This window comes from Carassius carassius, chromosome 43, assembly GCF_963082965.1.
Source record: "Carassius carassius chromosome 43, fCarCar2.1, whole genome shotgun sequence".
Taxonomy (NCBI): Eukaryota; Metazoa; Chordata; class Actinopteri; order Cypriniformes; family Cyprinidae; genus Carassius; species Carassius carassius.
The window spans coordinates 13,011,891-13,037,665 of NC_081797.1; the positions used below are offsets into that span (position 1 = coordinate 13,011,891).

The following is a 25,775-nucleotide window of genomic DNA, read 5'->3' on the forward strand; positions in this document are numbered from 1 at the left end:
CAATTACATATTAATTAAACTTTCATTTAAAAAACTAATAAAAGTGTATTAGATTATTATATATAGATTAGTATATAGATTACATTTCAAAATAAAGAAAAAATCTTTTACTGTACTGATATTATATTTCTAAATTATAATTTAAAAAAAACTAATTTTGTATAGTATACAATATAATATAACACAAATTGTAAATAATTTTTAAATAATAAAATAGTGTTCCTGTAGCTCAATTGGTAGAGCATTGGTAGAGCAAGGTTGGGGGTTTGATTCCCCGGGAACACATGATAGGTAAAAATGTATAGCCTGAATTCACTGTAAGTCGCTTTGGATAAAAGCGTCTGCTAAATGAATAAATGTAATTTTAATTTTAATTAATTTTAATTTAATAAAATATGTAATATATAATAATATAATAACATAAATGTAACGTAATACATATGTATCAAAGGAAGCAAAGAGAAAAAGGTATTAAGAATAAGCTAGCCCTTAACATCTTTAAGACAGATTTCCCATCTGCTACATCCAGATCTTCCAGCTTTATTATGTCCTGAATGTGTCAAGGGACTAACATCTCCCACCGATGTGGGCAGAGCACAGTTCATGCAGGAGACGAGGGGAACGTACAATGCCAGCGCTAATGCATTTTAGAGGAGGCATCCTATTGGCGGTGAGTGCCAGGGAAGCCTCTTTGATGTTTGTCCAGAAAGAGATATCTGCTCCAATCACAGACTAAATATCCACAAGGCATGATGACAGACCACTTACAGCTATGTTTGCAACTATAGATATATTTACATGAGTGTGGCTAATGTAGTTTTAAGTTGAGATTAAAAATTATATAATAAATCAAATTAAATAGGGCACTGCAGAAGTCTCTGTATTGTTAAGAGAAGCTCTTAGATGTAAAAACAGCTGCAGAGGTAGACCGTCTCCACAGCAACACATGCTTTTGATAATAATTACTCCAAAAAATTCAGTTGATGAAAACAGTGGGTGGATTTAGACTCATGTAAAAATAAATAATAATAATAATAATAATAATAATAATAATAATAATAATAATAATATAAAAAAAACAAAAAACAAATATATATATATATATATATATATATATATATATATATATATATATATATATATATATATATATATATATATATATATATTTAGCCTATATAAAAATCAATAATTAAAGAATTACATTCATTAAATTTTATTTTAAATAATCATTAAAGATCTAATAAAATAATTAATTTTAATTAAAACATATCAAAATAAAGAATAAAGAAAAATGTTTTTTTTTTTTTTTACATTTTTATCAAATCTGAAAACTCATGTAATTTTAATTAAAATTACATTCAATTACAGTTTAATCTAATTTAAGTTAAAAGTTACCAATTTAATCTAAACTATTTATTAAAATTTATATATTATGGACAACTTTATTATCAAAATAAAGACAAATATTAAATTAGGCCTGGGCGATTTGACAAAATAAAGATAAATACTAAATAGAATAATAAATTCAATCAATATATAATAACTTACAATACTTAACTAATTTAAATTTGTATCACTCAAAATGACATTCAATTACATTTTAATCTTAAATATAAAAATTGTAATATAAGAATGAAATAAAGCAATAATAATAATAATAATAAAATGTTTTAAATACAGTGTCATGCAATTAAGTCACAAGAGATTCTACACCGAATCTTTCTACACTGACAGAGATTACGGCTCATAAAGTGCTCAAGGCACATTGGACACAAATGCTTCCAGCTAAGTGAACTTGGAAGAGCATCGCTGTTTGCTTCTAAATCGCTGGAGGTCGAGCTGCTGTACTGTTGGTTGCAGGCAGACATTCTTTGATTTCTATTTTTTCATATTTTCTGCATGCATTGCAAATTCAACAAACAAAGAGAACTATCAAATCCGGCACGCACAACTAACAAATGGAATAAATAATCTTTTACAAGTCCAGCCAAAGTTTTTCCTGCTAAGGATGATGGACGCTTGACCTCAGATTTAATTGGTGAGGCTGTTGGTGGAGAAAATGAGTTTCAGAGTTCCCTGGATGAACAGAGCGCTTGCCTCGAGCTTCTGCAAATTAAACATCTGTGAGTGATTCCTCCACTGATAATTTCATTTTCTGGCCAAAAGGGGAAGGTTCATCTTGCGGTTCAGACTAAAAGGAGAAAAATTACAATAATGATGATCTACTTTTTTAATATTTATAAGATCTAACTGCATAGGAAAGTAGTTTCAAGTTATTTAAAGGAATTCTAACGGTTTAAATTTCCTTGAAACGGTAATTTCTAACCGGTCTGATGTGCCAGTTATCATCTGATTTAATGGCACAAATAGCCTCACAGATAACGTCTCTGTTGAACCAATGATGAGTTTAGGCATCAAAAAAACGGAGGTCAATAAATGATACCAATCTTTATGCCACAAAAATCAAGGGCTGGCACAAGAATGATATTAAACCTCATGCGGAGTACAATACTCCAGGCTTGTGAAGCGGCCATCAGGATGAAAAGCAGGACAAAATGATGTTATATACAAATGTAATATAGCTTATAGCTCCATAAGCCACATTTCTCATACTGTTCAGGAAAACAGGTATCATCTAGGGGGAAAAAATATGGTAATAATCTTTAGATATTTTCTTTTATTTGTATTTTTTGCTGGTTAACTGGACAAAACTGAAACACAACAAAACATTTTTTGTTTTTACATTTTTCTATATATTTAAAATTAATATTACTACTACTACTAGTAGTACTAGTAGTACTAATATTATCATCAAAACATAAGATTTCATTAACATGAAAGTTTATCGATTTAAAAGTTTAAATTGCTATAATAGGTTGTTACTATTATTATTTTACAATTAATACATGAATAGTAACAACATTAATAAAAATAATATCATACATTTTTAATTACTCTCTAATAATAATAAGATGAAAATAAGATATTTTTATTATTATTCTATCTAATCTAATGATTATCACTATCATTATATTGCCAAAGAGGTAGCATAAACATATTTATACAAAGATCATTTCAACACCTTTTTCAGTTCTTATTAACAACAACAACAATAATAATAATACCGGTAACTATTATTATTATTCAATTTCCAAAGAGGTAGAATAAAGATAATTTCAACATATATATATATATATATATATATATATATATATATATATATATATATATATATATATATATACACACATATACATATATACACTCACCTAAAGGATTATTAGGAACACCTGTTCAATTTCTCATTAATGCAATTATCTAATCAACCAATCACATGGCAGTTGCTTCAATGCATTTAGGGTGTGGTCCTGGTCAAGACAATCTCCTGAACTCCAAACTGAATGTCAGAATGGGAAAGAAAGGTGATTTAAGCAATTTTAAGCGTGGCATGGTTGTTGGTGCCAGACAGGCCGGTCTGAGTATTTCACAATCTGCTCAGTTACTGGGATTTTCACGCACAACCATTTCTAGGGTTACAAAGAATGGTGTGAAAAGGGAAAAACATCCAGTATGCGGTAGTCCTGTGGGCGAAAATGCCTTGTTGATGCTAGAGGTCAGAGGAGAATGGTTCGACTGATTCAAGCTGATAGAAGAGCAATGTTGACTGAAATAACCACTCGTTACAACCGAGGTATGGAGCAAAGCATTTGTGAAGCCACAACACACACAACCTTGAGGCGGATGGGCTACAACAGCAGAAGACCCCACCGGGTACCACTCATCTCCACTACAAATAGGAAAAAGAGGCTACAATTTGCACGGGCTCACCAAAATTGGACAGTTGAAGACTGGAAAAATGTTGCCTGGTCTGATGAGTCTGGATTTCTGTTGAGACATTCAGATGGTAGAGTCAGAATTTGGCGTAAACAGAATGAGAACATGGATCCATCATGCCTTGTTACCACTGTGCAGGCTGGTGGTGGTGGTGTAATGGTGTGGGGGATGTTTTCTTGGCACACTTTAGGCCCCTTTGTGCCAATTGGGCATCGTTTAAATGCCACATCCTACCTGAGCATTGTTTCTGACCATGTCCATCCCTTTATGACCACCATGTACCCATCCTCTGATGGCTACTACGAGCAGGATAATGCACCATGTCACAAAGCTCGAATCATTTCAAAAATTGGTTTCTTGAACATGACAATGAGTTCACTGTACTAAAATGGCCCCCACAGTCACCAGATCTCAACCCAATAGAGCATCTTTGGGATGTGGTGGAAGGGGAGCTTCGTGCCCTGGATGTGCATCCCACAAATCTCCACCAACTGCAAGATGCTATCCTATCAATATGGGCCAACATTTCTAAAGAATGCTTTCAGCACCTTGTTGAATCAATGCCACGTAGAATTAAGGCAGTTCTGAAGGTGAAAGGGGGTCAAACACAGTATTAGTATGGTGTTCCTAATAATCCTTTTAGGTGAGTGTGCGTGTATATATATATATATATATATATATATATATATATATATATATTAGGGGTGTAACGGTACGCAAAAATCACGGTTCGGTACGTACCTCGGTTTTAAAGTCACGGTTCGGTTCATTTTCGGTACAGTAAGGGAAAGAAATGCAAACATTAAACTGCAGGTTGTTTATTACTATAAACTTTTTTTTACAATTTGTATTTTTTTTTAAATACTTTTAATAAAATATATATAAAATAAAAAAAGAATAAGAAATAAAATACTGCTGCAAAGTTCTCCACTAAATAAAATACTCTCTGTCTCAAACCAATATCATATAATAAAATATAATGAAAAATATAAATAAATAACTATGATTACAGTGCAGCATTACCAATCCCAGCTTGTAGGCCTGCTCATATTTAAAAATATATATATAACTTTTCCAAAGTGTAAAGTGCAGCATCAACAGTTTCAGTTTTTAGACCTGCTCAGATTTCGTTATTGCGTTGGACCGATCGGAATTAAGAGCAAAGGCATGTTTAAATGCCGACGGGAGCTGCGTTTGAATTACAATCGTTTTTTTCCTAGTTGTAGTGATGTTCACACTCGCGTGAAGCCTCTTGAAAACCTTAGGCCGGTGACACACTGGCATATTGCACCTGTCAAACATAGTCTATTTTGCCGTCAATACTGTTGACGGTGTCCTTTATCAGTAGGCTTTATATTTATGCTCAACATGAAGTATAGATATTGTTGTCGTGAAGACAAGATCCTGGTCTGTCGGCGCCTCGGCGGTCTCCCTCTTTGTCACCTACAGTAGCAGCAGCGCGCCAGCGCCGCGTCAGGCACGATTCTGGTGTGTAAAGACACAGAAAACGCGAAGCAGCCGTCACGCAACTGACAAACAGCAGAAACGCCACGCTCACGCCATGCAGCCAGTGTGTCGCCGGCCTTAGAATCAGCTGCAGGGCGGGATTTGCGCTGAACGCGAAGACTTCCGCCACTTAATATGTTCGTTTGGAAACACGAAAATGTATATGTTCCGCAAACAAAATATTGCATTCGGTACACACGTGCACCATACCGATAGCCCTGTACTGAAACGGTCCGGTAGATTAATAACACATTTTTTCTGTGATTAATCGCAATTAATCGCAATAAAAAAAGAAATGTTTTTGTACGTTTTTAATATATTTTTTTATGTAATAATTTCACAGTTAAATTTAAATACTTGTTTAAATGACATCTTTTTATGAATGAAGACCAGTATTACTGATATTAATACAGCTACTGATTTTTTTTTTTTTTTTTTCATTTATTATTAGGCTTCAAAAATATAACAGTTTTTAATTTAAGTAAACTTAAAACAATGCTAACAATGCTGTGTGTGTGTGTGTGTGTGTGTGTGTGTGTGTGTGTGTGTGTGTGTGTGTGTGTGTGTTTACGTGTGTATGTGTCACATAAGGGCATTCACAGACAGCGCATTCTCTTTTGTCTTGCCACGCTTGAAATGTTTAAAAGCATTTAAATGAATAAGAGCGTGATCATATAATGTAAAGCTAGCCAACGGATGGCAGAAAATACGGATGCTGCGTTAATTGCGTTAAATATTTTGACACGTTAAACCAGACAAAAATTAATCGCATGCGTTAACGCGTTAACGTTGACAGCACTAATATATATATAACATGATATATATTATTAGTAGTCATGAAAGCTTACTTTTCTGTGTTATTTAAATATTTTATCAATTGGTATTTTATCAAACATGTGGTTATTATTGATAATAATACAATTAATGCTGTACCATATTTTAAAACTGCACAAAGGCAATAATGTAATTACACAAGGATAAATGCAAGACTGGTCAGATTTAGTGTGTGGCAGTTCTGTCAAATGGCCCAAACCTCCCTCACACTGGCCCTGGACCTTCCTCAATGTTCTTATCTGTAGGTTTCAGATGTTTTTCACATGCATTTTTAGAACCTAAAAAAAAACACAACCGATTTCTAGACTAAAAAGAGCCACCAACGTGAACCGTTGAGTTTGCCATCATCATGTCTTTCTGGCCACCACATTAACAACCAAGCAGGTTGTAAGGTTGCTGCTGCTAAAAGCACAGAAGCCTCGGTTCACCTCAAACACTGAGCTGAATGCCAAATTTCCCGAATGCGAGTCGGGCTCCACGAAACCTCTCTGAGGACGGAACTGGTTTCTATGTAGAGGGCTAATTACTCTCAACCCAATCCAGCCCCAATGAAATCCCACTTCAAAGTGGCTCGGAAAAGAGTGGGAAAATTGACAGGCATGCTGTGAATCGATGGACATTTGTCTTCACTTTTTGTCCTCTATCAGTGCTTCTTCTATCTTCTAGTCAGAACAACTATTTTTATTTCCTACGTTTCTTTTGCAACCTGTGGTTATTTGTAAAATGTTTGGAAATTTTCAAAAGGACAAAATGTTTTGGCACTCTAAATTTTGTGCCACCGTTTCCTCTTAGTCACAGATGCACAGACCTGACTTTTGACCAAATAATGCTTTGAAAGAACTAGTTTTCAGATTGCTCTAAATGCCAATTCATAAAATCGGCAAGTCTGTCCCCGTTTACACTGAAAGCATGCAAAAAAAAATTCTGTGTGCATAAAAAACCCTGACAGAACCTCTTCCCCATCGACTGCTGTCTGAAGATGAGGAATGTTCTCTAAATAAGATATATTACTCTGTGGGCTCAATGAGTCCCAATTATACCTGCTTTTGATCCAAACAGCCAGAGAAAAATAAAACTCTTGCAACTGCCTAAAAACATTCAGATTGAACTGCACGCAGAAATGTCTGATTTGATTCCTGATTGATTTAATAAACTGTTTTGCGGTAATTTACATGGTCATGTGATCTAAATATGTTTAAACATGGTTAATATAAAAAAGTAAAACAGAATAGCTTGCTCATTTTTGTGAAACACAAAAGAAGACTAGCATGCATTGCTACTGTAGCTTTCCCCCTCAGGTTAGTTTTCACAAAGGATGAACATCATGTTCCTAGCGCAGTTGATTCCCAGCAGGGGAAGAGTGCCATCTTTGGGTAATGATAGAGTGAATCTGCCTCACCACGCTCTTAACATTGTTCCCAATTCAAGGACTTACATAACTAAATAAACAGTATATCAATTTAAAGCTGAAATGTGTATTTTTATGTAAAGAAAAAAAAACCTTAATGCTATTCCAGATTAAAAATGATAAATAAGACACTAAAACTTTGTGGTGTTTTGAAAACACTACTCTGTTTGTTAGAGAATTCTGCCCAGCCTGGCATAGCAACAGTGGCTCAACCAATGATGTGAGTTTGGGGGCGGAGTCATCGGTTTTATATGACCAATGACAGACAGAGGCAGTGCTCTAAAAACCTTCTTGAGAACAGTCATTATTTTTGCTTCATTCAGTACTGCTAGTGGCAAATAAAAAAAAAAGACAGACAGAAAATGGTAAGATACTTTAAACTGAATAATTTAGTAACTGATAATGCTTTGTTTGGAGGTTTCTGCTTCATTAATTCATGTTAAACTCTCTGATCAGGATACAGGCCAACAGAGTATGTTTTAAATGTGATAAATGGCAACTGTGTGGTGGCATTATAATCATACACAAGTCCCTCAGTTTCACAGTATCAAAGCCTCATTTGAACAGCTTATGGTGCTGAGTCTATCTTCTGGTCTATCAAACATACAAAGCCAAAGAACACAGCAGGGTGAGTGTTTGATCGAGAAGTTGGACGAAATAAATACTTTCTTTCCCCCTGGTGCTTCAAAATACAGCCCATACATAAAAGTGAACAGAAGTTACCTAACTAGAGTTTAGATGATAGCCTCCGCAGGGCCTGTGTCAAAAGGCCTTTGGTGTTGAGCACCACATTAAAGTGCATCAGACGATTGCGTCCATACCAATTACTCGGGATGACAGTAGTGGGCTCATTATCCCGAGGAGGATTCCTCTTGAGTTAGTGTACTCAAGAGCAGCTGGGTTTAAGGTCAAGGAGATCTGTGGCAGATTAGAGAGGGACCAAAATGGTCCAATTAGCAATTTTGAGTGCTATAGATGATCTTTATCTGGATGGGGCACATCTAAGTGTGCAATTTTCTGAATGAATGTGCTATTTATTTACCAAGGATTTGAAAACCTGAGTGAATGTGAGGACGGGTATGACACCCGTGAAACAGCAGAGGTCTGCAGGCTCAACCGTTTGACCTCAACATAATGTTGTCACAAAAACATCAAATCTGCCAGATTTCAAATAATAGACTGGCTTTTCTGACATTTTATACCATTTTATAGGATTTCACCAGAGCTGAGGTGCCAAAATAAAGATTTATGCTAGAATTAGAATCATCAATTTCATTCGACAAAATAAGTCAATAATAATTTTGACATTAATCACTGATAAGTGGACTACAATATTTTTTTTAAATAGAAGAAAAGTTGTGTAAATCAGTTATTTTATATGTTATGTACATTTAGGCATCACAACATTATAACTCAAAGTATGTTAAACAGGTTTTTATTTTGAGAAGACTGAAGATAGTCAACATTTTTATTAAAGTCTTAATAAAGTAGAATTTTCGCGTGCATTTTCGCGTTTTCGCATCTGTAGCATGCATTTTGATAGGAAAGGATAGTGAATACAAAAAAAAACGAGTGCAAAGACCTTAAGAATTACATGTAAAGATCGGTATAATTAAAGATATAAATAAAATTACAAAATCCCTAATTAATCAATAATCAACATATACTTAAACACGCACCAATGTTAAAATTCAAGCCAATTTTGATTAGCCGTTAATAATTACTGTCATGGCCAATAAATGTTAAATGACCTATTTTAAAAATATCAACTATATTATCTAAATAAATTTTAAATTAATTCAGTCAGTGTTTTTAAAGATGTCTAGACTTAAAGAGATTTTAGAAGATGGCCACATCATTGATACCAATAAATTCAAAAGATCTCTAATATTGCCTGTTGTCCGATATATTGTGCATCCCTAACTGTATAGCATCCCTACTTTACACCACACCTAAACACAATAGAATAAAAAGGAGAAAAGGTGTTTTTTCAGTCACTTGGGTTCTACAGTGTTGTGGCTCTGCCCACAGCGAAAGGTCACGTAGCAAAAAATATGACTTGAATGCGGCTACTCACAGAACTGACACAATGTCCCCTCGGTGTACTTGGTAGTTCCTCACGCTCCAGCGGTTGAGCAGCACAACATCAGGTGATGACTCTCCATCTGGGTTTAAGGACGGCTGGGAAAGATTCAAACCACACGAGTCAACATGCTTCATAAATTCTACACTCTGGAAAAGTTAGAGAAGACTTTTCTTTTTGGTCTGTGATTTATTGCTTTAATCCTCCATACCACACACACTTCCCAAACTACTAAGCCAACTCTAAGAATAAACTCAGCAACTTTGCTTTAGTTTTGTTCTGGAAAAGAGCCTCTGTTCTTCATTCAGCCTTTCGACTGACGACATCCTAAGGGTAAAAATAACGTCTACTTCAAAACAGAATTTTTTTAGACTATTTGTTTTCCTCTTAACTTGTTTGTGGTGGTATATCAAACAACTTGTGTGTGATGAACCTTCTCAAGCATGCAAGTCGTCGACTGACTTGATACACCGGCCTCCAGTGAATCATTAAGGGAGATCTCGATGAGCCATTTCACGCTTGCTGGGATAATTGACAGAAATATCTCTTATCTGTCCTTCTAAAATAAATATCCCGACGAGTGTTCCCGCCTAGAGAATTTATCTGTCACAGCTGGGCGCTCTATCTTTTTATTCAGACACATTTTCTCATTCTGCATTGGCGTCAGCTTTCAGCATTGTCCATGGAGTGACTTATTTGGATTCAAAGGCCGTGGATGAACCGGGAAAAGCCATTAGCAAATATATAACACTCGAAGCCAAGATAGAAAACTGGACTCCGAAAGGAAAACAACAACAGCGTTTTGGTTAGTTTCATTAGGTACATAATGAACCATCACTTCTGTATTCAGATGGTGTCCTCTCATTATTATTGGAGGTGTCTTTCATCATGGTCTTAGTGCTATTAGTGCAATGTTTAGCGCATTTGGATTGATTAAGCCATAATGCAAAGTCCTAACATAAGTAAAAGGTTATTAATCTTTAAAAATTAGAGCTTGTAAAGGTAAAAACCTCTTTAACTATTTTTTATGGCTGGGAAATATATTGAGTATTTGCAATATATTTGCAATTGTTTTGACGGTAATACAAAAAATTAAGTAACATTGTGAATGCGGTGATTTTAAGGTGCTTTTTATAGGCTATTAAGTTTACTAAACTGCCATTAAACTACACTGTAAGAAATAAATCTGTAAAATAACAGAAAAAGCACTGGCAGCTCATTAGTGGGATATTATCCATTAAGTTTACGGCCCTTTCCGCTACCTCGAAAACACAACGCAATGCCCCGTAAAGTTCAAAATACAGGTAAAACATCTGTAAAACAATAAATATGGAAAATTCCTTCAAATGAATAAAGTACAATGTGAGTTATTTTTTTTTTTACAGATTTTATTATGCTGATGATACACAGGGCAATGTTTTGAGCAATTTTGCCCTGTGCCTCACCTGCTTGCCCACTGATGGAAGATTAACCAAAATTGCCTGGTAACATTGCTCAAAAAGTTGCCTTGAGAGTATAGTTTCACAACACTTTTCCATGGACAAAATGGTAAGCTTGATTCATTTCTGTGATTAAGTTCAAGCTGTCTGTCTCAATGAATCAATTCTCAATTTTTCTTTGTATCATCACTCTGAATTTCCGGTATAATATTTTTCAAACATATATATTTTTAAATACATAATACATGTTTAAAAGTATTATTATTATGCATTATTTTAAATTATTTTTTAAATAATACTGTTTTTCAGTAAATGTAAAAAATCTAATATATATAGACATATTTTAAACATCAAGATATAAACTGAATTTCCAAAAGATTCAATTCTAAGACAATACGATTTTTGTTTTAAATTTGGTGCTTTTTTTATTATATGCAAATTACAAATACAGAAATAGTGAAGGCAAAAAAGACACAAAAGGGTAAAGTGATAAAAAAAAAAGTTGACTCAAGCCTGCATCACCCATATGATCACCATGGCTCAACATGCCAAAGAAATTTGTTTGATAAAGTGTATAAAGGACATCCCACCTGCATCGAGGCACCTTCCACGCGTGCCACATAGGCAAGACGGTCTAAAACAGTCACTGTCACGGGGACAGCTACAAAGAAGCCACTAACAAAAGCTTTGAAGTATCTTCGCCCAAAGCCTGTCTGCGCCATCATCTGAAGAGAGAGAATGAAAAGAGAAATGACCTTAGCTTGTTCAAAGTATCTGGTCTGGTAACATCTAATGAAGAAATAATTCAAACATTCAACCAAATATGGATGCCTTTGTTGTTTAATTATTGAGAAGTAGTCTCTCCACAGGAAAAAGGCATGTTTCAAGGAGATGTTGGATGATCTAAACTCACAAAGAGAACAAAAATATCTTAAGTAAGCTTAACCACATGCCTCTAAACATGGACCACCTTGTTTTGAATCAAATTGCAGGGCGCAAGTGAGGTCAAAAAGAAGAAAACATTCATAAAGCAGCCAATTTAATAATGAATTTAGTAATTGCACCTATCTGCAGCCATCTGTGGACCATATTCGCAATGACAAAACTCTGTACATCCAGCGCATTAGGGCAGAAAAACCCACTGAGGCATTGAAATTGAATCTGACAAGAGCACACTCGCTCTAATACCATTAATTGCTAGTGTGATGCTTTATTTGGTGGTACACGTTGTGCAATTATGCTATTCATTTTACAGAGTTCACCACAATAAAAAAAAGAAGAGGAACAGCTTGTACCATTTTCCCCCAAAAGGCCTCCAGTCAAAGTCTCCAGTAGCAACCTCATAGAATTACTGGTAAGCACTTGAAGAAAGTCTTGCACACAGGAGAGGCCATTCAAGATGCTCAAAAATCAGAGACTACAAAAACTTAGTGGAAGATCTGGGAGATGTAGGGTAAAAAGAAGAAGTGCTGAGCGAATCATAACGCAGTGCAGGATTTGTCAGGGTTGCACTGCTGTGAGCCAGATACGGCTCAAGCAGGGAAAATTACAAAAACCTCTTTTGTGGTCGCAAAGAGACACCTTCCCGACTCTCTGCTGCGTATGTAGGCTACCCGAGGCAACACTATCAATATAATACAAACACTGATTATTTCAATTCTGCACAAAACAGCATTTGCAAAGCACTTTACTTCTGTAATAAGACATAATCACCAACTGACCAACTGAAAAGTGGGCAGTAATAAAAAAAATAATAATAATTGCCCGACAAAGCATAAAAGAATCACGTTGTGAGATTTAGTTAGTAATTACGGGAAGTAAAATCGCAATTATTAAAAAGTAAATAAAAATGATAACATTTCTACGTAGTCTATTGACACCTGTGGTAGAAACATAAAATTGCAAGATACCTGAGGAGGATGTGTTTGACTAGCTACACAAAGATCTTATAATAAATAATAAAAAGTACTACAAGGTGTGAGTAATATACATATATATTTCTTTTTTTTCACCTAAAGAATGCAGTTTTGAGCGCTGACTGTTTATGTACATAATAATACATTTCTATAGCAAAACTAATTAATATCGACAATATTATAAAAATGCCCCAAAATGTAACATTTTTTATTCATAACTAATAAATGAATTGAACAAAAAATATTCAATAGCTTTTGACATATAGAATGCTGTTCAAAAGATCGGAGTCTATACGAGTTTTTAAAGTTCTTGAAAAATGTGATCAAAAATACTGTAAAAGTGTAATATTGTGAAATATTATTCAAATTTAAAACAACTTTTCTTTTTGGATATATTATCAAATGTAATTTCTTCCTGTGATGAAAAGGCTGCATTTTCAGCTTCATTACTCCGGTCTTCAGTATCCCATGATCCTTCAGAAATCGATCTAATATGCTGATTTACTGCTGCTCATGAAACACTTATAATTATTAACAGTTGAAAACAGTTTATAAAGGTTATGCTGCTGTACATTTTTGTAAAACCTTTTTTAAAGGTGTCTCTGATAAATAGTTCAAAAGAACAGCATTTATCTGGAAATCTTTGGTAACAATAAATTACACACGAAAATAATAATAATAAAAACAGTAAATGTGACAAAAAAAGTATTTACTGTCACTTTTGATCAGTCGAATGTGTTATTATTTTCCTTCAAATAAACTTGGTACTGTATATATAAAGACCAGAGGTTATTGAATTTTAATTAATCACAATTTTCTGTTTTTCTTTTAAAGACCTTGCGAGCGCTGAATTCAAACACTATAAGAGCAGAAACATCTATTAAGACAGCAAACAGGTTATGTTTTGATTTCACGTCATCTTCATCTATCAGATTCATCTCTCATGTGTCTTACCCTGCTCTGAAACTTCTTGTAGTGTTAAGTATTCATTCGCTTAGCTGCGTCTCACACAAGAGTGTGACTAATGAACTATTATGACAACGAGTGGCTAAATTATCCATGGAGTTCTGGGCAGACCTGCCAAGTGCCAGCTGTCAGGTTCCTCTAACAATAATCCCTCGGCAGCACATACAGTGAGAGACTGTCAATCACGCCGGTGCCACACAACACACAACGGCCTTTTTTCTCAAAGAAGTCTATTTTTGCTTGTCCCTCCACTGAGCCACAATCCTATATTTTTACTTCAGGCTGCATACGGAGAGGTTGGCACATGCCACGAGGATCTCAAAGGTGTGTAAAGTGGAGCATCTAATAGTTTATTCTTAAAAACGGGCAGATGGGAGAATCTAGGACTGGTGCGCAGAGATCAAAAGAAAGCGTTGAGTTCATTTTTCATCAAAGGCTGCTTTCAGATTCCGAGTCGAGAACACTTTCCAACATTTCCATGTGCTACGGACAGAAATAAAACCGTGAGCGATAAAAACCAAGGCTGGCACAGCAGGTGTGCAACATAGATGGATTTTTTGTAGCTGAGTCCAATTAAAGATATGTTGCAAGTAAATGTCTGGGTAATATTAGGTGACCATTGCACACAGCTGCGGAATGGAGCATGGTGGTCTCGTGCCAGCAGAATCAATTTATCATATGCTTTGCGTTTATAACTTCTAACCCATTTATCCTGTGAGTAATACTGTCAAATATGCCACCTGCATAATGTAAAACTGTAGCCTGGTAGCTTTGTTTATGCATACCTGAGCGTAACCATTTTAATTGCACCAGTCATCAAATGTGTCCAAAAATGCTTAGTGAACTCGCTGCTTTAAGGGTAATTTGAAACCGCAATGACAGATTTCCACTCTCGACAAGGCAATTTTCGGTTTCCTTGATACATGGGCCTATTTTAACTGTGCATTTCACGACATGGCGCTGACAGACCGAATCTGATTAAATTATCTCAATGTCTGCACCTGTAAGTATGATTTCAGCTGGAATGCTTGACCATTAGTCTGCATCACTGCAGCGGTGAGATTAATGATGTGCTGCAGACAGCTGTAGACGAAGCAGACAAAAAAGAACGAGGCTGACTCACGATATCCTATGGCAAAACTTTTTAAAACTGTTTATATGCATAAGTCAAAGGTTCGCACACTACTGGCTGCTTTTAAAAAGTCTATATATAGGCTACACACACGCAAATCTATTATTATTTTAAATTAATATACATTTGAGCTATTTCATATTTAAAATGAGATCATTTGTACATATTGTTTATAAAAAAAAATAAAACTATTTCAAAATAAACACCTTTTGATCTCAAAATCTCAATGACATGCTATATGGAATATCTCCCATTGTAAGACAACTTTACAAGTTCAAAAAAAATGAACAAAAAATGTATAATCCATTAAAATTAGGGTGAAATAATAAAAGAAAGTGTATATATATATATATATAAATATATATAAAACACACACACACACACACACACACACACACACACTTGTAGTTGTCATACAATGGAAAATATTCCATATGGCCTATCATTGAGATTATGTGTGTGTGTGTGTGTGTGTGTGTGTGTGTGTGTGTGATTTTATTTCTTCAGAAATATGAAATATTCTATTAAATTATTTAAATTAAAATGTTAAAGATTTTAATAAAAAAATATAATAAAGATTTTGTGTGTGTGTGTGTGTGTGTGTGTGTGTGTGTATATACACATGTATGTATTTATACATTTTTATTAATATTTTCATTTTGCAAAAAACTTTATACATAGTGCAGCAGTTTATATTCGTAATATGCAGTTTATTTAATAATGTATAATATACGATCTGTTATATTAAATATATACTAAATCTAGAATTCCTTTAACGGAAACAACCTTTTAAACCTCAAAGCCAATTTAAAGAGATGTTTTCACGAGTTTCCACTGATTAGAAATTCAAAATAATCTTATTCATTAGGGTAGCTTCGCAAGGGCAACTTCGTTAATTAATTAACCTAGAACTAAATTCAGCACTCATATGGGAGAATGACCTCTTTTTATATCAGTGTCTTCGTCTACCTTTACATGAGATCCATATTGCAAAAATGAAAAGAAACTGACCCTTACTCTTTAACTGAGTGACTGTGGTGGGCAGCAAACAAGCAATGGCTGTGTCTCAAAACATAATGAGCTGCCTACCTAGTGGGCATAAACACATTTTAAACAATCAACATTTCTGGCCATCATAGGTCTGTTTTGAATGTCTATGGCCAGTTCTACTACTTATCTATGTATATCTTTATCTGACCTTTAAGGTTTTACATTGAATGTTTAATTTAGCAAATGCTGTTCAGATCACCTTCCGAATCTAAAAGCTATTCTTTCCTATTTTTAATATAATGTTGTGTAAAAATGTGTTGACTGTTTTAATTAAACCTTTAAAACGGTTCCTGATAAACGACTTGAACTGGGCATGGGAAGTCGAGTAAAGTGCACTGCATAGTGGGTACAATACAGTATTCTGTGTAGTACACTACTGTTTGTACTTGTTTAGGTATTCTACGTAAACGAATTACATGATTTGAGGCACAGCCTGAACTCTGTCTGTACAAATTAACACAGTTACTACATTAGCAAGTGTACAATATGTCGTCGTCTTTTCCCTACATCTCTCTTATTTCATTTTGTGGTGTAGTAAGTTGTACTAGTTTGAGGATTCTGATAAATCCTCCTGTAGTTTAGCGTTTATGGCGACCACGCTGCACTGACAGCTCATGCCGCTACTGTAAACAAGGGCAAACATTGGGCGTATGATGAACTTCAAAACGGTGCATACAATTATAATACATAAGTCAAAGTGAAGCATAAACCACTCAGCACTTAAGCGGACTAAATGCCGAGTATCTATGATATCAGACGCATGTCCATTCACTTACCTAATGTCTTTATGTACGTGCTGTACGTCGCTCCGTTCATTACGACAGCACGCTCGCTGCTTCCGGGTCCTAAAGCCCTCCCCTCTTTCTTGAGCCGACTAGTTTAGAGTTTATGTACTGTATGTTTAGAATTGTTTTTATAGAGTCTATGGTTTAGACTTAGTATATAAATTCTATTTTACATGTATTCGACTTACATTTCTAAAATAAAGTTTTTAATACAATAATAGAATATTCAATATATAAAATAAAATGCTTGTATATACATACATAGCCTGCATATAAAATGTAAATAATTATTTAAAAATAATAAGTATATTATGCATATTATAATTGATTATGCATTAAGATAAAAAAAAACTGAATGTGCGAATTGAACAAAATTATATTTGATTTAGTAATGTGAAATATTTTTAGGACAGAAAAAGAACTATTCATTATTGCATATTAAAACTTGACGAAAATGAGGCTGTGAGGTAGACGTTTGATCAAAAGGTTGTTATATGTCATTTTAATTATGTATTTTATATGTATGAATTTTCATCACTAGAAATATATTTGAAAAAGTTACATAATAATTAAATAATTATTAATAATTTTAATAATAATTAAAAATATATTCAGAATCATTATATTATATATGAGGAGATACCCCCTGACTATGTAAAGTGCTTTGAGTGCCTAGAAAAGCGCTATATAAATGTATTGAATTATTATTATTATTATTATTAATAATTAATACAATTGAAAATACTGATATGAAAAGCAATGCAATCCCTTACACAGACTATGAATCTATAAATAGCGATGTTTTTAATCACAAATATAAAAAATTGCATCTACAAAACATGGTATTACTATGGTATTATGACAGTACTGATTTTAATGTAACTATGTGGCATATGTAAATTTTTGGTCTTTTAAAATTCAATTAAACTCCCAACAATGAAGTTACCATCAAAATACTACTTATGATAAATAGTATTTTGATGGAAACTTCATTGCTGGGATAACAACAATTTATAAAATAATAAAATAAAATGAGAACTCTGTCAAACAATTAAAGAAGCTGTGGTAAATGTCAAATGTGGTAAACGTGGTGAATGGTGACTTACAGTCCTTGTAATGGTTCTCAAAAGACACCATAATATATATAACATCACAGTTTACATCAATCAACCTTTATTTGTTTGATGGTTAATATTCAACATTTACAAATAAAAACTTTAGTTGCAACATTCAAAGCTATGAACTGGTTACATTTTCATATAAACACCTTTTGTACAAAATCTGTAACACAGGCTATATGGAATACTTTCATCCCATCGTATGATATAAAGTACAACTTTACAAGTTCAAAAAATTGAACAGAAAGAATATAATCCATAAAAAGGAAGGTGAAAGGAGAGAACAGGAGAAATACAGGCGTGACTAGAGTTGAAGTCCTACGACTTGACCATTGGCAATCGAAATTACAAAACATGATTGCCGAAAAATGTGCAACTCTCATAACATGGCAATATGAGAACAAAGCTGCAAAGCTGTTAATAAAATAGGTAACAAACGAATCGGTTACGTGCCCATCTTTAAGTATTTTATAATCATTCCAACGTTAGTTCTATTCTTTACACTTCAAATATTTTAGGGTTGCCAAAAAATTTAGCACTTTGAACTTTGTATTTATTTACAAAAATGCAATTACAGAATAAAATCACAGGGGATATTTTGACCAAGAACAATTTTTATCAAGTAAAGATCATTTCAATTGTCTATACGTGATCAATAATGTAAACTGACAGCCGAGATGTTGATGTTGAAGTTGCATTTTAACGACTATCAAATATTTATTATCCAATATTTATTAAAAGAACTGTGGGCTTTTAAGCTGGCAGTGAAAAAGCTGTTTGTTACTCTCAATTTTACATCAATATGCGGAAAGTTTTCATCCGTATGAAGGGATGTACCCTCACATGGCAATTCGTAACTATTTTACGTTTTGACAAATTGTTGGCTAATAGATATGAATTCGTACGTTTTTCTTACGCACAGTTATGTTCAGGCGTGGACCTTCATGCTTACTTTTTACGAAAAAAAAAACAAATGTTTAGACATGGACCTCCATGCTTTTTACGAAAAACATACGATCTAGTAAGATTCACATTGTATGAATTCAGACGAAATCGCCACTTTGTAATATAGTTACGTTTTCCTGTGAGATTGCGTAGGTAATTTCTTTGAAATGAATTGGCTTTGTTAGCAAGAAAAACAAATGTTTTAATGTTGTTAGTATGGTCCATAGTAAAAAAAAAAAAAAAAAAAAAACATAAAATGAGAAAATATAAATGCGATGAAAAAAAATGTTTTTTTTTAGAATTAAACAAATACTGAAAAAATATAAAAGGTAAAACAATATAAATGAACATCACACACAGCATTTCCTAAATTGTGTTTATTGTCTACAACCTACTGTAGAGTCCAAATTGAAAATTCCAAATTGATTTTCTGACTGAAATGCGAAAATTTCTGTCAGATTCAACATTCAAAGGAGAAAGAAAAACAGATTTGATCTAGCCAATATTGTTTGGAAGTGACTGCGGTAACACAACCTGATTTGGGATCAGGCTACTGGGAAACGTCATCACAGAACTAGATGATGTTTGTTGCTATCGCTCTCTGCAAACTACAATGGTTATATTGCTTTGTACTGCTCATGCCCCATGCAGTCTTGAGCTACGCCTCTGCGCACAGTTTAAGAAGCACATTGTTGAGCACTAGCGATCACGCTAACTTCAGTTAAGCTTTCCTAACTACTCTTACTGACAAAGAAGTTAATACTGTTTGCATCTTTGGCACAATACTCGGAGACCACACAATTTCATCACATTGGCACATTTAAACGGTCAGGCAGTTTCGGTAGATACAAGGCTACATTAGAAAAAAACCAAACACTAAGAAATATGTAGCACCTTTTAGCCATTCCAGAAAGTACAAAGCGGTTAAAACGGGACGCAGGTCTAGCTGTACGCCTCGGTTTGTGTAAGACCAAAAAAACTAAAAAACTGCTGTAGTGTGGAAAGAAAAGCTGTACAACACTGATTTTGTACTTCTATCAAAAATACCTTGCTAGCAATATGTCTCAGAGCACTCTAAATGGGATATGGACCTGCCAGATCTTCAGAATTAGCTGTATATTACATGCCATTTCAAAGCTTACATAATCTCTTCATGGCTTTTCTAGTACATTTCATTTCTAACCGTATCTGCATATCAGAAGGACTGCGCCAAGATGGCCAGTTCAGCTCATCGGTGAAGAACAATTCTGAGCTGCGCTTTAGACTGGGTCTAAAGAGCCGATCCCCTAAATAGTCACTAAACCATCAAATATGCGCTTTAAAATGAAATTAAGATGATCTACTTAATGTCAAAGAACAAAAAAGGAAAACATTCATCATGGGAGCATTCCGTTTCACTTTCATTTAGATTTTAGAATACAAATTGCTAAACAAAAAATCTAAACGTATGGAGGACTGAGAGTGGCATATTATAATAAATAAATCTTTTGTAAATAAAAAAAAAAAACATGGCATTTGTGTCAATAAATACATTGTCCAAAGTCCAATAAATGTACGTATGCATTAACAATTACATTATTTTATAAATTAAATTGCCTATTTGATAAATAAATACAATTATATTTAAACAAAATCAATAAAGCATGAATGAAGTGTCAAATAAAAAAATTATATTTAGCAAAAGACTTATCTATTTATTGACATCATTTATTAATTGACACAATATTTGAAATGTGAATAAAAATGAATGAAATGTGTCAGAACATAAATAACTTAAAAATTATGTTTTGTATCAGACTATGATAGATTTGTTAACATTTATTTATTTACTTAATTGACACCTCTGGATTATTTATTGACACATACTTGATGAAATTTTTTTTATTTATAATTAATAGCATAAAGCATGAAATGAGTCAATAAATGAATAAAGGACTTTCAAATTACATTTTTGCTTTGGACTTTGACATATTTATTGACATTTTTTTTTATTTATCTATTGACATATTCGTACTAATTTAGAAAGATTAGTAAGATTTGAAAGATTTATTTACATGCCACTCCCTATCCTCCACAAAAATTCACCTCAATGCGCCAATTATGATACATAACCTACAGTTATTTTACAGTAAACGGCTGCAAAAAATGCGACGTAGTCCAAGTTACCGCTGACGCGCTACAGCTGAGAGACCTTCCTGGGTGTGGGCCGGTGACGGGGCTCTGAATTAATGCGCTGCACGCGGTTCAGCTGGGGTTTGCCGGTCAGGCTGGGGTTGTCGGTAGTGGGCGGCACTGACAGACTGTGAGGCAGTGGAGTCATTCGCCGGGGATTGTTCCGCTCATAGACACTGTAGGGCGGAGGAGTCTTGCTGCCCCGGCGAATGGGAACGTCTGTGGGGACAATGGGGGGTAGAGGAGAGTCGGGCGGCGGGAGGTCGATCCCGCACGTTTCGGAGACGCTGCAGCGGCTGAGGGATGAGATCCCGCTGCTGTAGCTGCCAGAGCGGGCAGGAGAGTGAGACACCAGGCTCCCCATCGGCAAGCCATCGGTCGGGGAGGGCGTGAGGGGTGGGACCATTGACTGCAGAGAAAAACCAAGGACAAACTTCATTAGACACACCAAATTATCACCAACTTCTAACACAGAGTGACTTAAGCATAAATCAGTCACCTTCTGAGGTGAACGGGCAGTTGGCATGGGAGACAGTGACCTCACGTTCTTGCACAGAGATCCTGTTCAACACACACACACACACACACACACAGAGGAACAAAGGGATGTGTCATTGAGGTGTACATAACTGACTGAAGTGCAGTGGCTGTTATCTGACAGCAGTACCTGTCTCAGGTGTGGGGAGATTGGGTTCACAGCGTGGTAATGCTGAATCCACTGGTATTTGGAACGGAATCATCCTCTGCAAAAGATATTAAAAAACAAGGAAAAAACTGAAGTCATTGCATTTGGAAACAAAGATGAAGTTCTCAAGGTGAAGGCATACTTTGACTCTAGGGGTCAAACAACTACAGTAAAAATCTAGTTTCAAGACAGACCTTAGTTTCAGTAGACAAGTCAATGCAGAATCTCAAAAACATTGCAAGAATTAGATGTTTTGTTTCCAGGCAAGAATTGGAGAAACTTGTTCATGCCTTTATCACCAACAGTGTGGACTATTGTAATGGTGTCCTCAGTGGACTTCCCAAAAAGACCATTAGACAGCTGCAGCTCATCCAGAACGCTGCTGCCAGGATTCTGACTAGAACCAGAAAATCTGAGCATATCACACCAGTCCTCAGGTCTTTACACTGGCTTCCAGTTACATTTAGGATTGATTTTAAAGTACTTTTACTCGTTTATAAATCACTCAATGACCTAGGACCAAAATGAAGAGTTCAGATGCAAAAGCCTCTAAGTGCCGTTTGAAATTTTCTTCTAAAAATTAGCATTTTTATCAGGCTCCCATGTGTAGGTTCAGCAATTTCACTTTAATGGCAATGAATAGTTTCCTTTCTTTCCAATTAAAGTAAAATAACTGAACATAAACATAGGAGCACGAGGAAATAATAATTTTAGAAGAAAATGTTGGGATGTCACTTAGAGGCTTTTGCATCTGAACTCTTCAAATATATTGCAGATATGTTCACTGAATATAAACCTAACAGACGACTCATATCATTAGGAGCGAGTCAGTTAGAAATACCAAGGGTTCACTTAAAACAAGGGGAGTCCGCCTTTAGCTATTATGCCGCCCGCAGCTGGAATCAGCTTCTAGAATAAATTACCATTGTGTATGCAATGTGCTATATAAATGAACTTGCCTTGCCTTTGTTTTTAACAAAACCCAGTCCAGAGCATTCCGAAGCTCAGACTGGCAGTGATCCTAAGCACACAGCAAGAGTGGCTTATAGACTACTGTGAATGTCCTTGAGTGGCCCAGCCACAGCTGGGGCTTGAACCCAATCAAACCTGGAAATGTACAACTGGCCCCCCCCCATCCAACCTCACAGAGCTTAAGATGTGAGGAGAAGGATAGCAGATGATTGTCAAATGATGATGAGCAAAGCTTGTTGCATCAAAGAAAAAGACTTGAGACTGTAAAGGCTCTTCAGCTAAATATTTAGTTAAGGGTATGAATACTTATGCAATGTACTTATTGCAGTTTTTTATTTTTAATACATTTACAAAGTTGTGACAATTCTGTTTTTGCTTTGTCATTATTGTGTATAGAGTGTAGATTGATGTGGAAAAATAGTAATTTAAAGCAGTTTAACATAAGGCAGCAACATAACAAAATGTGAAAAAAATGAAGAGGTTAGAATACATACATATTGGAAAAACAATACATGTAATATATTGTATTCAATAATATTTATAAAAAAATATATACAGTACCAACATATACTAAATGTGTGGGGTAAGCAGGATTTTTTTTGTAAAGAAATTACTATTATTCAGTAATGACTGTAACACCTATTTTCTATGTTAGTAATAATAAGAAATGTTGCAACAAATCAGCATATTATAATGATTTCTGAATGATCATGTGACACTGAAGACTGGAGTAATGATGCTTTGCCATCACAGGAAAATGAAATTACATTTTAAAATATTTTCAAATAGAAAACAGATTTTTTTGTAATGATATTTCATAATGTTACAGTTTTTTCTGTATTTATGATCAAATAAAAACTACCTTGGTGAGCGTAAGAGTCTTCTTTTATAAACATAAAAAAATATCTCAAACTTTTGAATGGAGGTGTACAATAACCTTGTACAATATCAAAAAATATAAGGAAAAAAAATAGTGATGTCAAAACGATTAATCACATCCAAAATAAAAGTTTTTGTTTACATAATATATGTGTCTGTACTGTATACAGTATATTTATTATGTGTACATATAAATACAAACACATGCATGTATACTGTATATTTCTTTAAGAAAAAATACATACATATTTTAATCACATTCAAAATAAAAGTTTTAGTTTACAGCACTAAAAAAATTTTTTTCTAAAGAATACAGTATATGAGTATATGATTTGTTGTTAGGTGGTTACTAAGGTATTCTGGGTGATTACTTAATCAAATCAAAGAGCCCACTTCTTTTAACTTATTCTTTTAACATAATAAAAAATTATTATGGTCTCTAGACGTGGCTTAGGACCATCATTCAATGTAAGTTTAAGAGAATTTAAAATATCATAATCAATTCTTAGTGGATAAAAATGAAGCCCCTCCCTACATTATTTCCCACTGAATATTCAGTTTGAGATGCAATTGTTAAAGAGTGGCAGTGGAGCCGCTCTGACCTGTGTGGGGTCCAGTGGGCTGGGGAAAATGCCGCTGCAGAGTCTGTCCCGTGGAGAGAGGCAGGCATTGTCTCTGGAGTGCTTGTGCTTGTCAGACGGCAGTGGAGAAGCTAATGAAGAGGAATAAAGGCACGTAGTGTGAGAGTTGAAAAGATAGGAAATAACAGAGGAAATGAGGCAATGCTGCAAAATGATGCCAATTATGTTGCGGGGCGTTGTAAGTACTGCTTGCATTTGAGTTCCAGATTGCTTATAGTCTATTGAATTCACTCACCTCTATTGCTGGAGGGCGCAGAGCTGTTCACATTGTGTGAGCCAGAGTGATTTGAGCTCAGACTTGAGGTAGACGGACTGGGCTAGAAAATAGACAATAGATATGCAAAGTAAATAAAATTTATACTAAATACATAAATATATATAATTTATTCATTAAATTAATAGAATGGTTGTATCTGACAGTTCTTTTTAGTTTGCTAACATTGAGAGTATCTTTGAATTTCTCACTTGCATGTTGAAGACCTCATCCGAGCTCTCTGATTGGCCGGTGATGTTGCTCACTTCATTTGAGGCCTGTGATGACAGTGAGGATGAGGAATATCTGTTGACAGCTGGATAGCTGAGAGGACTGAAAGGGAATTAAAAGACATAAGCGAAAGACAGGATAAATTTAGCAAATGTGTGGGTGTGTTCAAGCTGCCAATCTGTCAAACCTGATCCAAAACAAAAGCATTCCTAAATAGCATCTACTTGGCTGAGAATTCAAATGAGTTCAACTTTTTTAACTACAAAACTTTTTTATTTTTTTTTATCTCTGACCTTAAAGCATTTCAGCATATATTTCAAGAATGCACACAAGAAACATTTTTCCCAAGGCATGAATATGACACAAACCTGCGTCTCGCCACGATTCGGCCTCCTTCTGGGCTGATGGCATTGGGAACGGGGGTCCTGCATGTGCGCGGGCTGCCATTTGCAAAATGCAGAGGACTAACTCGCACATAAGCGGGAAACTCTTGTGGCTAAACAAAAAAAATATTAACTGTTATAGAAAGTGTTTCTTCAAATTGTTTGTTCAAATAAACTCAGTTTTTAAAGGTCACATGTGTAATTTCAATACCTTTAGTGGCACTAAGCAAAATTATCTTTTTAAACAGGTTTCTCAAACATTAGTCTGCTATTGGTCAGACAGACTCTGTGGCCACGCCCCAAAATCATGCCATTGGTTAAGCTAATGTTACTCTGGCCAACTTGTCAGGATTTCTGATTGGCTGTCAATGTTTTTATTTTTCATCAACGGGAACTTCACTTTAGAAGGCCTTTATTAAGCACTTTTTTTATGATGGATGGATGCACTTTATTGGACTTCAAAATCTCGACCACCCTTTACTGCCATTATAAAGCTTAGAAGAACCAGGACATTTTTTAATATTACTCCGACTGTATTGG

The 25,775-nt window shown here is 34.7% G+C and overlaps 2 protein-coding genes across 2 annotated transcripts in view; both read right to left on the bottom strand.

The window, feature by feature from the left end:
* The window catches only part of immp2l (inner mitochondrial membrane peptidase subunit 2), an 89,829-nt gene extending 72,775 nt beyond the window's left edge, over positions 1-17,054 (bottom strand). The window contains exons 1-3 of the mRNA XM_059535993.1: positions 16,948-17,054; positions 11,698-11,832; positions 9,663-9,766 (exon numbers count right to left, since the gene is read on the bottom strand). Of these exons, the coding sequence (XP_059391976.1) occupies positions 9,663-9,766; positions 11,698-11,832 (239 nt within the window). The 5' untranslated portion in view covers positions 16,948-17,054. The remainder of the gene's footprint in view (positions 1-9,662; positions 9,767-11,697; positions 11,833-16,947) is intronic.
* Positions 17,055-19,198: 2,144 nt separating this feature from the next.
* Positions 19,199-25,775, bottom strand: part of LOC132124812 (dedicator of cytokinesis protein 4-like) — a 75,042-nt gene continuing 68,465 nt past the window's right edge. Inside the window, exons 50-56 of the mRNA XM_059535964.1 lie at positions 25,221-25,348; positions 24,834-24,954; positions 24,604-24,685; positions 24,330-24,439; positions 21,859-21,934; positions 21,691-21,752; positions 19,199-21,600 (exon numbers count right to left, since the gene is read on the bottom strand). Coding sequence (XP_059391947.1) covers positions 21,196-21,600; positions 21,691-21,752; positions 21,859-21,934; positions 24,330-24,439; positions 24,604-24,685; positions 24,834-24,954; positions 25,221-25,348 — 984 coding nt within the window. The 3' untranslated portion in view covers positions 19,199-21,195. The remainder of the gene's footprint in view (positions 21,601-21,690; positions 21,753-21,858; positions 21,935-24,329; positions 24,440-24,603; positions 24,686-24,833; positions 24,955-25,220; positions 25,349-25,775) is intronic.